The sequence below is a fragment of the Octopus sinensis genome, linkage group LG5 (assembly GCF_006345805.1).
Source record: "Octopus sinensis linkage group LG5, ASM634580v1, whole genome shotgun sequence".
NCBI classification, from domain to species: Eukaryota; Metazoa; Mollusca; class Cephalopoda; order Octopoda; family Octopodidae; genus Octopus; species Octopus sinensis.
The window spans coordinates 116405661-116424799 of NC_043001.1; the positions used below are offsets into that span (position 1 = coordinate 116405661).

Below are 19139 nucleotides of genomic sequence, written 5' to 3' on the forward strand. Positions count from 1 at the left end.
TTGGAAGTTATTACCTCTGCTAATAACAAAAGGATTTTCTGTGAGTGTAGGAAGCAGATTTAATAATGCTTGTACATGATGTGTGATGCTGCACAGTAGCAAATCATGAGGACTGAATGAAAAGGGTGTATAAATGAGTGTATAAACTGAGCATGTGTGGAAGTAGATGTAGTATGCAAAAGAGAAGACTGAACTTATATGAACATGTAAAATATATGGAGGATGGCAGCTGACTGGTGGCAAGAAATCCAAGTGGAGGGAACATGTAGGAAAAGAAAAGCAAGAAAGACAGGGAAATATGGCACAAACTCAGAAGGCCAAATCTCACAAAGGAATCGACAATGGATCACAAGAAGTAGTGAAATGCTGTATTGGAGAAGACAACAGCAATGGTTACTATAGTCGTAACAACAACATCAGCAAAAATAACTGCAGCAACAGTAATAGGAAAAAATAAATTAAGTTTTGCTGTCTTTTTACTCCCCTACCACTATATTACACACACAACACACCACTAAGCTTACCATGTCTGCTCCATATTCCTTATAAATCGGCAAAGAATTGATGTATAAATATCCAGTTTTAACTCCAAGACATACACTCAGATGTTACTGTCATCACAGAACTTGGTTTCCATTACAAACAAGCAGATTGCTTTTAAAAGCTATCATGAACAAGAGAAAAAAATTGGAAAAAATAAACTATCATCATCATCATCATCATTATCATCATCTATATATTTTTTAATACACTTAGTTATTCTTTTAATTTGTTAAAAATAACATGCTTATATGCATGTGTGTGTGTGTACGTATATATGTATAAATATATTTTTTTTTGTGTAAATGCATGTGTGCATATGCTTGTGCAACCACTTATTGCATGTATATTTGTATATGAAACTATAATAAAAAAAGAGTATTGATTAACCTTCTCCTTTCTCTATTTCTCTTTTTCAATTGGATCTCTAAAGAGTTTTCTAATTTAGTAAACCACTCCACTACATCAGCCTGCAGTGATTATGCTAAATGTAGTGTGTATTTCTTATATTAGCTCAATATGGATGATTTATTGGAAAGAGCAATGAGAAATTGTGTAGATTTTATGCTGAGGTGGATCGTGATGCTAACATGAGGGTAGTGAATTGTAAACTGATAAAATTTGGTAGTGTCAGACACAATGCATCCCAGCATTTAGACGCATCCTTTTTACATGCTGGCTTCAAAACTTGTCAGCGCTGACTTCAGTCATCCAGGATAAATATCTGAAACCAATATACATATCTAGGCCAATAAAACATCAATTGAATACTGCAGTTGCTTTAATTGTCTAATGCTGGTAACTTCCAAGATTCTCCAAGAAAAGTACTGCATTAGAGAATCCTTAATAAATCTTTTTAGAACTGATTGTGATTTAAGAATGGGTGAGGATATAAACTTTAGTGATTGCAGTATTATTAGAGGCTACAAGTATTATTAGCATTAAAAGACTGTGTGTCTAGCACAAGTCAACAGGGGAAGATTTAATCAACTGTCCTATCCTAACAATAAATTTGTAGTCTTGTGCCAATATTAATGGATAATGGAACACACCCTGTTATTTGCTATGCTAAAATCAACCTTGTTACCTCATTTGTTCATGTATACCAGCTTCCTTGATGTCATCAGGTCAACTTCTCAAGTACTTGTTAAATGAAGTTAATTAAATATAAAAATTAAAATAAACTATTTTAGACAGTCATTGATTGGCTCCATCAATTCACATCCTGAAACTTCTAAACTGACAAACACTTCTATTCTTCTTTCCCACAGAATAATCATTACTATGATCAACCATTTTCATTACTTCATTGTTATCAATACTTTCATCAACATCCTTATTATCATCACAATCATCATTACCATTTCAGTATAGTATCCTTATTGTCCAGCCTTCCACTTAATTTCCAAAATGCTTATGACTACCCAAGAAGTCTGCTGTTTCTTTTGACAATGACCAGACAGTGCCATTGTGTGTAACTGTGTATGGTATCTTGAGATAGATTGCTGGCAGATATCAGATGTAGTGAAGCCATGGTTCTTTGCAGCGATTCCTTCACTTTTTAGGAAGTCTTTTAGTCATTTTCATGTACAGATTATAAGATGAAATTAGAAATACTAGAGAGGTAATCACTACAAAACCAATTCATTTATTTGTTTTCCTATAACACTTCTTCAATATTTGTGAACAGAAAGGAGAACTGTCTTAATAAGTATTTCAATGAGGTATCCTAAATTTTTATGATATAGTAAAGAAAGCTGTGATATTCATACCTTTCCCAAAGCCATTAGAAGAGGTTCAACAGGAAATTAAATTAGTTTATTAAATTAAATTAGTTTATTCAACTGATCATATTATTTGCCAGAAAATTTATGCAAAGCACAGCTAAAGATTATCTCTAGGCATAAGGACCAACTTTTAAAAAATGAGAGTAGAATTGATATAATTGATAATATTCTGACTCCTCAAATCTAGTCAAATTGTCTAACTATACCAGCATGGCAGCAGAGATGTTAAATGGTGATGAGGATATGCACATATAATCATTTAATCTTTTAGCATTCAAGAAGGCTATATCTGGCCCAAATATTTGATCTGTTTTATGTTTCAAACTGGCCAAATTTGGCTTCTAACATCTACCCAACAATGTCATTCTAAATATATAGACAATCATATCATCAAAATCACAAAGCTATGAGATAATGCATAATTAATTTGAAACAATGTGGCCAAATAAACATTACAGTTGACGGATTAATCTGAATGCTAAAGGGTTAATAGTTACTTTTCCATACATGCATGGGGCAAATGGAATTTGTTGAGTCAGATTTTCAATCACCAGAAGCCTTTCATGTCACCAACCCTCACTTGTTTCATAAAGAAAGATAACATTTCCCCACAATCAGACATGTTTGTATGCAATATTAGAAATGAAGGACACTGCTTGTATGACAGCAATGTTCATTTAATTTATAACAGCTATCACAAGCTATCAGTATGATAGGGGCACACACACACACATTTGAAGGGCTTTTTCAGTTTCTGACAATCATATTCACTCATAAATCTTTGATTGGCCTGAGGTTATAGGTGGCGGCAAGCTGGCAGAAACGTTGCATGCCGGGCGGAATGCTTAGCGGTATTTCATCTGTCGTTACGTTCTGAGTTCAAATTCCGCCGAGGTCGACTTTGCCTTTCATCCTTTCAGGATCGATAAATAAAGTACCAGTTTCGCACTGGGGTCGATGTAACCAACTTAATCCCTTTGTCTGTCCTTATTTGTCCCCTCTATGTTTAGCCCCTTGTGGGCAGTAAAGAAATATATAGTAGAAAACACTTGTCCCAAGATATCATGTAGTGGAACTGTATCCAAGACCATGACTAGGAGACAAAGTTCCGAATCACACAGCTATGCCTGCGCCTTTTTTTTTGTTGTGTGTGTGTGTGTGTGTGTGTGTGTGTGGTGTGTGTGTGTGTGTGTGGTGTGTGTGTGTGTGTGTGCATGCGTGTGTGTGTCTGTGCATGTGTGTGTGTGGATTTAGAAGACATGTTTCTGAATCTCTTGCATCTTTTTTATTAGCATAGTCAGAAAAGAAGGACAGCAACAACCCTTTTGATGCCAAACCATCTGAAACCACCCCTGGCTTTGTGATACAAACTCCCTGTTTTAAAGTGGTTTGAAGTAAAACCTTCCATCAAAATTTCTTGTTAATTTATATTCCAAACACCAGCTTAATATAACCAATTTTTTTTCATCTTCATTATTTCCAAAATTAACTGAAATTAAAGGCAGTGTGTTTCAACTGAAGCATGGTAACAAAAGGGTTAATGACTATTTTCAGGACATCCAAGAGAAGTGGAAGAAAGAAATTCTGATTATTGATTATTATAAAAGGAAATAGCATATTAAGTTCTTCTCAAACTGGAGACCTAATGTGAATGCTTGCAATAGAGTAGACCCTGGTAAATGTACTCAAGAACCTGGAAGCCACATTATCCAGACAGAAGATTAAATTAAACACCAAGGGCTTTCACACATGAATCCACATTTTTCTTCTTCACCAGCTACTTCTGTTTCTATAAGAAATATTCTCAATGTAAGAGATGTGATTTCAACACTGGAAAATCTCCTTTCAACATTGGTCCTTATCAATGGACAAGTCAGTAGGCTTCATTAAATCCAATACTATATCAGGCTAGGTCTTCACTAACTTGGGAAATTCAAGTCTTTGCAAAGTTACTCCAATGCAATAAGTTTTGTAACCTTATTTTTGGAATTCACACACACACACAAACATGAGCACACATGCATAGACACACACACATACACACACAATAGTAGATTTGTTGAAGTGTGTTAAACATTAAAAATATTTTGTAATGTTCATAATGTTCAGATATGAACGGCAAAAGCAGAAATTTGATCAACTGCATTAAATGCCCAAATTGTGAGGAACTATATATTGTCAAGACAGAGAATGCATTATCAGAACACTAATGAGTTCACAAATAACAAATCTGGAACACTAATGTTCACCAAATTCCATTAAATGAACATATAGAAACATGTGGTGAGAAAATGTTTCTGATTTTTCCTTTCCACAAACTACATGTCACAAATGAGGTTGGAAGAAAGATAAAAGAAAAACGGTTTATCAAAATGTTCAAATCTGTTCCGAACAGAAATAACAACAATAATATAACAACCAGTTAAGGATGTGGATTAAAAAATATCTTTAGCCTATGAATAATAAACAAATTACAGAAGACTCCCACCAATTGAAATAAAAACGATTGAAACCAACTAAATTTGTTCAGTCATAGAACCGTTACATGTAAACAGCAAGCTAATTGGTTAAAATAAGGTCAGGATCTAAGCCAGTCATATCCATACACAAGGAAAACGTTTAAGCTGCATGCAGATTGGTCAAAACCATATACCAAAACTTCAGCTTGTTGGAGCCTTCTAAGAGGTACAAAAAGGAAGAAGTTAGTCATTTTACTACAATTGTCAAGAACTCTTAAATACATTTTGAAATCTGATGATTACTACAAATGTATGAAAGTGCTAATTGAACTTTATGAAGATAACCAAATATTTTTTTAATGTTTAACACACTTCAACAGTAGAAACACTGCCAGATTTGACTGGGCCTGATGAAGCCTTCTGGCTTCACAGACCCCAGTAGAACCGTCCAACCCATGCTAGCATGGAAAACAGACGCTAAACGATGATGATGATGATGATACTCTTCTTGACGTCAATTTTCAAGTAAGGACTCCCTTATTCTGAACACCTTGAAAGGCACAAAGTAAACAGGTGGTTTACTGATGGGGAAAATGATAAGAACACTGTGTGAATGAAGTGACTTTCCAGTAAGCAAGTACAGATGTAAAACAAACCCAGACAAACAATGCATGTACACAAACACACATATATACATAAATATATATACACACATACACACTTGATGAGCTTCTTTTACAGTTTGTCTACTGAATCCACTGAAAAGGCTTTGGTTTGCCCAGGGTGATAGTTGAAGACTTTTGACCAAGGTGCAATATAGTGGAACTGAACCTGAATCCACATAGTTGGGAACCAAACTTCTCCACTTGCTTGTGTCTACACACACACACACACACTCATTTGTATTTACATCAACTTCTCCATTCTGGCATGGGTTAAATGAAGACACATTACTGAAGCACTGTTTTACAGTTAGATGCCCACATATATATATACAATGGGCTTCTGCATAGTTTCTCCTGACCAAATTTTACTCACACCGAATAGGTTAACTGAAAGGTATCGATAGAAAAGAAAAATAGAATTGTGGTGATGAAGTGTCAGGGTGGACCCTCAGGGTACAAGAAGAAAAGTAAACGTATAATAAATGACTATTGTTACAGACATGTAGTTTCAGCCTCATATCATAGGGTATCAGGTGTATCTTCTTGTTGCTTCACCTAAAAACAAGTCACAGAAGAAACATTTATGTGATCACAGGGCTGCCAGCTTCCAAGTCTATGACCCTTTGAGTGAGTGAAATTATAGTAGAGAGGAAAGCCCAAAGTATCACACTGAAGAATCAAATTCAGAATTTCAAAAACCACATTAGTTTTAACCACATTAGTCAAAAGACAGTTTTCTATTATACATCAATAAAGGATATAAAAAAGGAATATATGAAACAGTTCAATTATAGAATGTGTTAATGATTACTTACATTGAAGCTTGTAGAATTTGGCTTTTAATAAAGTAATATCCAAGAATTTTTTATAAGAAGAATTTCTCTTGTCTTTACATAACGTGAAAAACCAAGAATCAAATTCTCTCAGTTCCTCTTCTGTTGGAGGCAGTGGAAAACCATCGTTTTCTCCTGAAATATAAAATTTCACATTGTAGAGTTTTTATTCAAATAATTCCAGGAATAAATTCAGAATTTCCATATATTCGTATTGAAATTTGTTAGTGTTTCCTTATAGATGAAGTGTTTAGTTTTGTTTTAATGGCATTAAGTGGATGAAAGAGAAATATGCCAGTTGAAAAAGAAACAGGATATGTTACCAGTTTGCCTCAACTATCACCCACCACCAGACATTCTAGTACATATTCCAACGATCATTTAAAAGACAATGTGGGGAGCTACCTGAACTGCAAGAAATAGCACCCAAACCTGTCTCATCACATTCTAGTGTCTTTAAATTAAACTAAAAATAAAAAGGTATATTGCAATCTTAAATACACTGTATCTGAATGACCATAGCTGGAACAACCCTGATCATAAGTCTGTTCAGTCAGACTAAACAACATTGGCTAAATTATCTGCAATATATGAAACATCATTATCATCATCTTTTTATTACCATCTTCCATGCTGGACAAGGTCAGATAGTTTGACAGGATTTGAGGGGTTTAAGGACAGCTTCAGCATTGTTTTGGGCTCCAATATCTGCTTTGACATGGTTTCTATGGTTGGATGCCTTTCCTAATGCTAACAATTTTACAGACTGTACTGGGAGATTTTTTTCAGAGCACCAGCATAAGTGAGGTCACCATGCAGCTCCCAAGTCTGTGACCCTTTGAGTGAAAAAAATTACAGTAGAAAGGAATGTGGCTTTATGTAAGATGAGGGAATAAAGAAGAAAGATGGGGCCAGAACAGGTTTTTTGCTGCCGAGGAGCTTCATAGCTACTCACATTTTAGAAGAGTGGGTGGGAGAAATTAGGGTAGAGCTGAAAAGAGAGATAGAATTGTGGTGATTAAGTGTCAGGGTGGACCCTCAAGGTACAAGAAGAAAAACAAATGTATAATAAATGACTATTGTTATAGACATGTAGTTTCAGCCTCGTTTCATAGGGTATCAGGTGTATCTTCTTGTTGCTTCACCTAAAAACAAGTCACAGAAGAAACATTTATGTGATCACAGGGCTACCAGATATTGGAAGTAAACCTTCTGCAAATCACATTCTATGGTCCTAAAACATGAATGAGATATATCTCTGCAGGATAAAATAGCTCTGTAAACATTATAACAAAAACAAAAACAGGATAGTCACAACTGGAATGTCTATCCACAACAGATATGTGACCTAAACAAAATCAGCTTTTAGAAGCAATTGGTGCACTACAACCTCATTGTCTCATCTCCTATACTTCTATAAATACTTTACCCCAAACCATCTGCCATACAACTACATTGTTCAGAAGCTCCAACTCTTGCTCATTTTTTTTTTTTTTCGCATACTTAACCTGAGTAAAACAACAAACCCAAATTGAGAAATAATACATCAATCACTGAATCTCAACAAGGTAAATCCTTCAGGGTACCCCACCACCACCACCACGTAGTCCAATGGGAACAGGGGCAAAATATAAATATAATAATAATGTCCCTCTGTCATTGTCAACAATGGCCAAAGATGTCCCATAGTAAAAGAAAACGGGTCATAGAGCATCTAGCTGTGGTTAATCAGGCCAAGGCATGTTTGAAAGGTTCTGCTGCAGGTCAAGCACTGGAGGTCTGCTGGGAACAAAAGCAAGGAGCTGGCTCTAAACTTGCACAGTTCACATTTTCTTTGTGCTCCTGTGACATATACACATGGTGTCCATAAGTTACCTTTACAATTTGCAAAATTCAGAAGGAAAACGAAAAATAAGGATAACTCAACAGAGTTTATTGTAAAATATAGGCAAACAAATAAAGCTTTATTATAAACATCAGAACTCTTCCACATAAACTCCATTGGTTGCATGCAACATATTGATTGCATGCAATACAACTAGTTGTAAAGATAATTTATGGACACCTTGTGTAATGCAGAACCAGGTACTTCACTGTGGCATTTTATTTTATCAATGCCAGAATAAGGAATAATGAAAAGCAAATTGAACCTTAGTGGGATTTGAGATTAGAATATAAAGGGCCCAAATTAAATGCCACATGTATATTATCCAACACTAAGGATTATGTTAAATAGTCTTCTTAAAGATACTAGGGTGTGATTTGAGGGTGATTTGGTTGCTATTTCTAGCACATGATATTAAAAATCACTATGAATGTGTCAGAAAACAAGCAGCAAGTATTTATCCCTTCATGTAATTTTACTCCTATTGCAATCATTTATGGTATATTAATTAAGCTTAACAAGCAAGTAATTTATTAAGCAAGAAAGTGGTGAAACTCAGTAGCTGTGAGGAAAGGTGCTGGACTAGAACTACATATTTGTAAATTACAAATATGTCAAGACTATTATGTTGTGTAACAAATGCTGGCACGGAACTAATTAATTCAACAAAATTGGCAAAAGGAATCATTTCTGTTTCACACAGATAAGGAACTAAGGGAGGCCATCCCTGCTTGATAACTGCTTGGACAATGAACAAATTATGCAAACAACTCATTTATGAATTGATTAGCATAAAATGAATATTAAATATTGGAAGATGAATATTAAGATGCATGTATGAGACTTTCACACATTCCTAAACATATAATTACTCTCTCTCTCTCTCTCACTCACACACACACACACACATTGTGTGTGTTTATAACTATCTAGTTATTTACCTTCGTTTTGTTGAGTGTGTGTGTAAAGTGCAGGCATAGACGTGTGGTTAAGATATTTGCTTCCCAAGCATATCTTTTTGGGTTCAATCTCACTGCATGCCACCTTAGGCGAGTGTTGTCAGTTTTACCTGCAGGAACTTGATAGATGGAAACTGCATGGAAGCCTTTCATATTCATAAATATATGTGTGTGTGTGTGCATGTGTTATGTCTACTAGCAGAAACTAGTAAACTGAGTTGTTTCTTTTATATCAAAGTTCGATTATTCTTTTCTCTTGCTTTATTCATCATTTTTACACTCATTTTTCCCATTTGCTTCAAGGTATTAGAATCTGTTATGAGCTTGACATTGTTTTACAAACTAGATAGATGACCTTCCTATCACCAACACCACCACTCACTTTACAACATGAGTTGAGTACATTTTGTCATACCACCAGTACTAGAGAAGTGGTTTATCAAGATTAAGTGTCCCTGCTGAGTTTGATTTATCTCTAATATCTCTGGCACAAACGAAATGAAGTCACACAACATCACTGGCTCCTTAGAAACAGAATCTTTTCTAGTATTATACAATAAGCAATTGGTGTTTGTCCATTGATAACCAATGAAGGTAATTGTTATGGCTATGTGGTTGAGTTCTGTGCATTTGATGGCTGATGAGTTAAATTCTGACATTAAAATAACAGCCATATTGAGGTCAAATATGACCTGTGACTTTATTTGAGATAGTACCTGATTGAGTTTTAAGGAGTTCACAATTGGTTTCTGCTGTTTGAATGTCTGTTCCACACAAGTATTTTTCACTTAGAATAAACAATGCTAAACAATCAACACTACAATACAATTAACAAATGACATACAATTAACAATCAACAATTCTGAATTAACAGAATTGTCCTAAAAAATGAAAACAACAAAATCAAAATGAGAAAAATACAAAAGTAAAAATGTATAATAAAATTGTTTAATAGATAATTTGAAGTTTCTAAAGATAAAGAATAAATATTCAGAATGAATTTGGTTATTTGTATTGTAACATCTTTATTTAGAAAATATTTATGACTCAACCAAAGTAACATTCTTTTGCTAAGAAGTTTCCCTGATTTCAATTCCTTCTACTTTTCTTATTTTATTTATTTTTTTTTTTTTACATTTTGTTTTTCAAGTTATTCAAGTATTTGATGTAATCTGGAAACATAAGGCGGGTAACATTCTTTTTCAGAATGTTAGGTGTTATGTCAGAAGCCAAGGAGAAAAATGAAAATGAAATTTTAAAAAAAAGATGGAAATAGAAAGAGAATTAAGTTGTACAATTGCAACATACTTTTACACATTTTAATTCACATTCATAAATCCATGGAAACGTAATAATGCACAGACATTACATATTCATATTTGTACATTTATGTAGAAATATAAAATTACGCATAAGTACACTACAAAGAATTTTATATTGGATGATGGTCAACTCAAACAATTGTTTATCTAAGATCAATTGAATACCAGTAATATATTTGCATAAATATTGACACTGAGGTGGTAGAGCAATGACATTCTCTACTTAGAAGTAGTAGAAAATATTTATAAGCAAATATCATTAAGTGAAGATGATTTTTTTTTAATTAATACTGTATTATATTTATGTGTTAGGAAAAAAGAAGAGTAACCATCTATGTCTTTAATTTCTTCCAATTAATGGAATTTTATTTGTTCCAATCAATGCAGGGGCATTGTCTTGAAGAGTTTAACAATCAACAATTCTGAATTTACAGAACTGTCCTAAAAGATCTGAAATTTTAGATGAGGAATTACAAAGAAGAGCACCCTTATTCAACAAATTAAGCACAGTACATATTTTTAAACTTGATACATACTCTATCATTCACTTTTGCCAAACCACTGAGTTACAGGGACATAAACAAACTAGCACCAGTCCTCAAGTGAGGGGACAAACACAAACAAATATACATACATGCACACACACACATTATATATATATATTTATTTAGAAAATATTTATGACTCAACCAAAGTAACATTCTTTTGCTAAGAAGTTTCACTGATTTCAATTCCTTCTACTTTTCTTGTTTTATTTTTGGGATCACCACTACTTTACTATCTCCCCTTCTCCCTAGCTCTCCTGTGTGACCCTTCCAGAAATCACCATGATAGATTGCTAGCCACTAAACATTCTTTATTTTCTCTCCTTGTTTCTTTCAGTGTTTCTTTCTGTGGAAGAGCGTAGGCTCAAAACGTAAAAGACTTTTTCACTTCTTGAGCATTAAACTAATACATCTGTTTGTTGTCTACACTACCTGTTTTTGTCTTTTGTTTTTTTTTTGTGAATTTTCCCTATATGTGTGTGTGTGTGTGTGTGTGTGTGCGTGTGTGCGTGTGTTCGCGCATGCGTGTGTGTGTGTGCATGTATGTTTCTCATGGGCTCCTTTCAGTTTCTACCTACCAAATTCATTCAGAAAGCTTTAGGTAGCCTGGGACGATAGTAGAAACCACTTGCCCAAGGTAAAATAATAAGCACTGCAGTGTGCTTATGAGAATTGCTCTTTGACCACTTGTTTCAGGTTCACTCTTCAGTCCTGTTATGTGCTAATTTAGATAGTATCAGGTCAACCAGTGCCTTATGAAGGAATTTGGTAAATAAAAACAGTAGGACACCTGTTTTATATGTATAATATATATATATATATAAATATATATATGGTTGTGCGGGTGTGCATGTGTAGGTATGGACATGTGTGTTTACGCGAATACTATGAACATTTTTACTCCCTTACTGTTACTAGCATTTTTTCAATGGCCAGATAACTGAAGAGATGGCAGCATGGGTTTCCACCCCAACGTCCGAAAATGAGATTTATCATGGCTACCGAATAATTGTCACATATTATATTTACAGATAAATTCTTCTATTTACATTATATCGAGGTCTCTTTCATTCTTTTCTTGTCTTACCATTTCTATCAATATATATATATATATATATATATATATACAGCATTGGATTAACCATTAAGCAAATGCTTAGGACATCAAAGGAAGTAGGGTACCACAGACATGGTAAACTTGCTAAAATAATATTCAAAGTGGTTTATATGATTGGAAATATAATTTATATAAGTTCATGGTACCATAGTGAGAATCTGACCAAAGGCTTTACAATTAAAAGAAGTAGGAAAAAACTTTTCAAATATAAATAAAGTGGAAGTATACAAAAGTAAACATTATTTTCCATCTTACTGTTAGTTTACCTTTATTTTGAAAAACAAAAATTTATTTTATGGTTTATTATTGGTTATATTTTGCATTACACAAATAAGGAGGCACCAAAATATTTTATGTGCTTAGGGTTTCTAAGGGTCATAATCCAACCCTGTGTATGTATATATCTGGAATAAAAACATGAAAACACATATGGATTGGTAATAGAGAAAGCATCTGGACTTATAATCCTGACCTGAATAACACCTTACCAAAATCCATGCTAGCATGGGAAAAGGTTGAACGACCATATGTATTTGCATATGCATATTAGTTTGTGTGTGTGTGTGTGTGTTTACCATCAACAAATCACTAGCTCTATTTTTGAAGAGAAATAGTGGAAGACAAAGTTAGTAACAGGAAGAGCATTTTGTTATAAAATAATGCTTCAATCGTATATATATAAAAGAAATGGAAGCTTTACTCGCTGGAGAGATGAGAAAAGTATGTAGTGATATACATATGGAAGATCCTGGAAGGTCTAGCTCCCAACTTTGGAATTAAAAGCTATACCAACCACTGAAGATACAGTCTCCTTCATCTCAGATAAGGATCAGTAAGTAACAGCTTGGGTTTCAGGGGACCACAACTGTTTAACATCCTGCCAAGGAACCTAAAGGATCTGCAAGGTGTAGATGTGGAAGCGTTCAAAAAGCACCTGGACAAATTTCTATCTGACATCCCAGATGAGACCATATCACAGCAGAAATTACAAAGAAGAGCAGCTTTATCCAACTCACTTCTTCATCAAAAACAGTATAGAAAGGAGACTCCAAAACACTGAAAGGCAGTGCTCCAGTATGGCCCCAGCCTCTGACTGAAACCAGTAAAAGAATACATATATATATATATATATATATATATATATATATATATATATATATATATATATATGGATAAATCAGAAATGGAAAAACAAAACAATAAATTGAACAATTATAAATTCAATTCAATCTAAATATTTTACACAAACAAATGACACATCTCATAAATTATAGCTGTTTCTGCTTCATTAATAAAACAAAGTTTTTCAAGAATAATCAAATCTGTTTAAATATGTAATGATGCTTCATCAGATTGACATACCTTCATAAATATTTGATGAAAAATATCAAATGAAAATATTTATAATTTCTAAACTTTTACAAAGACGTTATATAAGGACAAACTTAATCATAAATAAGTAAATAATCTAACGGAAATTTTGTAAATTCAGAACTTTAAATCTATAACTATTCCATTCTATAACTGATTTATTTGCACAATACAGACGTTTATGTATACACATATATACCTATGATTTATGTATATATACATACACACACACATGTATGTATACACAGATGCATATACACATACACAAGTTTAGTTATTCATATATATATATATATATATAACTTGGGCTGTGACTGCAGAAGACATGCGTAGACTTGAAAGAAATGAAGCTAGCATGATCCGCTGGATGTGTAGTGTCAGTGTGCACGCAAGACAGAGTGTAAGCATCCTGAGAGAAATGCTGGATATAAGAAGCATCAGATGTGGTGTGCAAGAGCGACGCTTGCGATGTTATGGTCGTGTGCTGCGGATGGATGAGGAGAGATGTGTGAAGGGGTGCCGCTCCCAAGCGGTTGAAGGTGTCAGGGGGAGAGGTGGACCCGGGAGGACGTGGGATGGGGTGGTCGGGCATGGCCTCGGAGCGTTGGGCTTCACTGAGGCGGTGGCGAGGGACCGAGATCTCTGGAGATGTGCTGTGACTGCAGGGACCCGTGCTGCTTTCTGCGGCAGTTCCGCATACCCCCTGCCCATTCTAAGTGCCCCGGATCCCCAAAGTACCCCAATCCCCAAAGTACCCCGGACCTCGTTGCCCCCGTGTCGCTGACACGTTAAAATGCTCGAACCGATCGTGACCGATGCCGGACCCTCCGGCCCCTGTGCAGGTGGCACGTAAAAAGCACCCAATCCACTCACGGAGTGGTTGGCGTTAGGAAGGGCATCCAGCCGTAGAAACTCTGCCAGATTCAGACTGGAGCCTGGAGCGGCCCCTGGCTTCCCAGACCCGGTCGAACCGTCCAACCCGTGCTAGCGCGGAAAGCGGACATTAAACGATGATGATGATGATGATGATGATAATGGTCGTATACTGTCAACTCAATGTGACAGTCCCGTAAGGGAATTACACCACCGCCATTTAGCCCTAGGAAACATCGACGTCTCCTGTCGGCTTTGACACATTTTCTGTGTCCTTATATTTGCTGGGACTAAGCAGGTGCTTAGTCCCAGCTGGCGGGGGTGATTGCCTCCCCTTTGCAAATATAAGGACATAGAAAATGTGTCAAAGCCAACAAGAGACGTCGATGTTTCCTAGGGCTAAATGGCGGTGGTGTAATTCCCTTACGGGACTGTCAGATTGAGTTGACAGTATACGACCACTATATCACTCCACCACCGCTTGTGTCTTTCTGAGACATTTAGAAATTCAATATTTCTAATACATATATATATATATATATGTATATATATATGTATATATATGTATATATACATATATATATATATATATATATGTATATATACATATATATATATATATATGTACATATATCTATTTTTTACAATTTACATGCATATACAATTCATACACACATATCTATTTATGTGACAACGTTATTTTATATATATCAATTCAAAACTAAATATTTTTAATTTGACCATTAGAATACGGGGGAGATAACTATTTTTCCGTTTATAGAAACAAAACAAAAAAAAAACAAAATCAATTTGATAGTCAACGAAAAAATCCATTATATATACATACATATATACATACAACAAAAACAAAGTAATACAATACAAACGAAATGTCCCCCATACTAACAACGAGCCCAAACAACAAATTAAATAAGATAAATGCATTATCATCATCATCATCGTCGTTACATTTATACCTCATTATTTTTTTACTCACATACATATATATATATAAATACATATTAATGTTTTTTAATGCACACATATACACACTTATGCAAAAATACATCAATGCACACATATATATATGCATACACACACACACACACACATATATATATATATATACATACACATATACATATATACTTCTATACACATTTAGATATTTTAAATGAGATAACTGCGCTATATCCTCATATATAGCACATTATTCATTCACTCGTATGTATATATATTACATATCGATATATATAAACAAAACCAAAAAAAAACGAAGTCAACTCTAAACAGACATGTAAAAATAAAGTCTATACACACTTCAAATCAAAGTAATATCAATATAAACAAAAGGCTCCAAATATGAACATTGAGCCCAATAACCAATTATAGATGATAAATACTCTGTATCTACTTGTATACACACTTTATGGGCAACTATCTGGGTGCATTATTATTATTACTATTATTATTATAATTATTATTATTATTATTATATATACCCATATACACATATATATATACATACATACATATAGACATGCATATATATATATATATATATATATTATATATATATATACATACATACACCGGTGGCACATAAAAAGCACCCACTACACTCACGGTTTAGGAAGGGCATCCAGCCGTAGAAACATTGCCAGATCAGACTGGGCCTGGTGCAGCCTTCTGGTTTCCCAGACCCCAGTTGAACCGTCCAACCCATGCCAGCATGGAAAGCGGACGCTAAACGAAGATGATGATGATGATGATACACCATATATATATATACACATATATATATACATATACACACACATATACACATGCTTATACATCATCATGCACATATACATATGCACACCCTTATACACACAGTCTTACATATATACATATATACTCATACACAGCTTCACATATGTACCTACATAAACATATATATATATATATATATAAACACCAATACAGCTATACTTATATATATATATATATATATATATATATATATATATATATATATATATATATATATATATATATAAACACCAATACAGCTATACTTATATATATATATAATATATATATATATATATATATATATATATATATATATAAACACCAATACAGCTATACTTATATATATATATAATATATATATATATATATATATATATATATATAAACACCAATACAGCTATACTTATATATATATATAATATATATATATATATATATATATATATATATATATATATATATATATATATATATATATATATATATATATATATACTCCCTTATATATACCTATATACATATCCATTCAGATATATACACCATCATATATACACAAAGACTTTCACATATATAGATGTATACCACTTCCCATAATAAACAAATAAGTAAATATCTATACCCAGTTATACACATATGCATATGTATACACACACACATATATTCACCTATATGTATAGGGACCTAGATATATCATCAATAAGTTCCTATTTGTATACTCACATCTTTAGAATGGGGAAATATTAATTAAGTTCTATTATAATTTTAATTATAAGAGTTGTTAATTTACTATACAATAGCTAAAGATACCTATTATGAGGTCTCAAAATGACAGTCCATTAATAATAACTATAATAAAAAAAATCATTTATATCTAGTAAATACATATTTGCTTTTATGTAGACAAGAAATATTTGTTCCATCCCTCAGCTCAAGTAAAGGAAATATTGCCATTAAAATAAATAATTTCTCATTAAAACAAAGAAGGCACTTCTTATTACTTATACAGTAACTAGGTGCAGCCACTAAGATATTCCATTTGAGATTAAAATTAATTTCTTTATCTTTAAATTCCCAAATGTATTTACTTTGACCTGTTGAATTCTGTCTTTTCCTATTCTGAAATATATATAAATATGTTGAAAGATGCTTCTTCATTTCATTTTTAGTTGTTCCAATATAAATATATTTATCATCAATTTCTGTTGTAACTTTATATTGATATACTACATTATTTAATTTACATAAATTTTTAACCATACAGCTTTATATTGGTTGAGGAAGAGGCTTTAGATGTAGCTGGTTTCTGATCATTCTTAATAATATTATGTTTATTAATGAAATACCTTGTAGTATTACTACTAATATCACCAACATTGGCCCTGGCATTAGGGGAGTTATTATTAACACATTCTCTATTTGAATAAAATAAATCTAATTCTTTATTATTTACAGAAGCTATAATAGTAGCCAAGTTATGAGTTAAACTATATCCTATATTTATTTTTTTATTGTTAATAATTTCATAATATTCGTGTCCGTTGCCAGCATCGCCTGGCCCCGTGCCGGTGACACGTAAAAGCACCGTCCGTTCGTGGCCGTTTGCCAGCTCTGTCTGGCACCTGTGCAGGTGGCACGTAAAAAGCACCCACTACACTCACGGAATGGTTGGCATTAGGAAGGGCATCCAGCCGTAGAAACACTGCCAGATCTGACTGGGCCTGACGAAGCCTTCCAGCTTCACAGACCCCAGTTGAACCGTCCAACCCATGCTAGCATGGAAAGCGGACGCTAAATGATGATGATGATGATGATGATGATTGAAATGCTTATTAATTAGCCTATAAATACATTTCATCAAATTAGTTTTTTATTTGCATGACATATGGGATTATAAGCCATATTATTAGTATCTACTTTATTATTGCAGTGTGGAAGGTGTTTATAAGCCATTTAAGAAACACACAAAACCGTTAGATTCACTTCAATATTTAAATTTAAATCATGCTGCATCTTCGTGCTGCATCTCTAAGATGCAGCACAAAGTTTTGTCAGTAAACACGTCGTGGTCTCAAAGCGACAAAAATATTTTGACAAATTAAATTTAAATGTTGAAGTGAATCTAATGGTTTTGTGTTTCTTAAATGGCTTATAAATACCTTCCATGCTGCAATTGTTTTCGTTCCAGCACACAATCTCAGATCAAGTCACACGCTATGCAAGTACATCTCCGTAATACTTTATTATTGCTGAAACTACTAAAATTATTTTAATTCATTAACTAGATGTTATTTTTAATTTCATTTGGTTTCTTTACATATCTATTATTTTTATTATTATCATTAGTTTTTATATCACTATTCCTATTATCAAATTTACTGATTTTATTTATAATATTATCTTGAATATTGGTCTTTATGTCAATTAAATATATCGTCATTATAAGATAAATATGAAATTCTCTTACTAATATTATATACTAATGCTTTTTTCACAGAAGGTGGATGATTGCTTTGATAATTTGATCATCATCATCATCATCATTTTAATTCATAATTTGGTTTTATATATGGTTCATGCATTCCAGATAATAAATTATAGTTCGTATCCAAGTAATTAATTAAATTATATTCTTTTTCTATAGTTATAGGTTGACCAAATCTTTTTAGAAATTTAAATAATCGGTTTTTTTTTATGAGTTCTAGGCATCTATTCGATGCATTCTCAACTACAAATAGTGCATATATAAATGAAAAAATGTATTGATAAACAAACTGAGTGTTCAACCAGGCAGGAGACAGACACAGAAGGTCCCTAATTCTTCATCAGTTATCAACCAGATGGTATTATTCAGTTTTGCACCATTAATGATAACACTGAGAACTTCCTATGCTGGGAAGTGTCTATAAAAGTTGTGGAGAATATAGGGCCAAGAGCAAACAAAAAGTGGACATACGAAAGTGGATAAGTGTAATTTAAGACGATGGAC

General features: G+C 33.4%; 1 protein-coding gene across 2 annotated transcripts in view; it reads right to left on the minus strand.

The window, feature by feature from the left end:
- LOC115211592 (FYVE, RhoGEF and PH domain-containing protein 2) overlaps nucleotides 1–19139 on the minus strand; it is a 531041-nt gene that overhangs the window by 267978 nt on the left and 243924 nt on the right. For both annotated transcript variants that reach the window (XM_036503008.1, XM_029780160.2), the window contains one exon: nucleotides 6267–6419. In XM_036503008.1, coding sequence (XP_036358901.1) covers nucleotides 6267–6419 — 153 coding nt within the window. The remainder of the gene's footprint in view (nucleotides 1–6266; nucleotides 6420–19139) is intronic.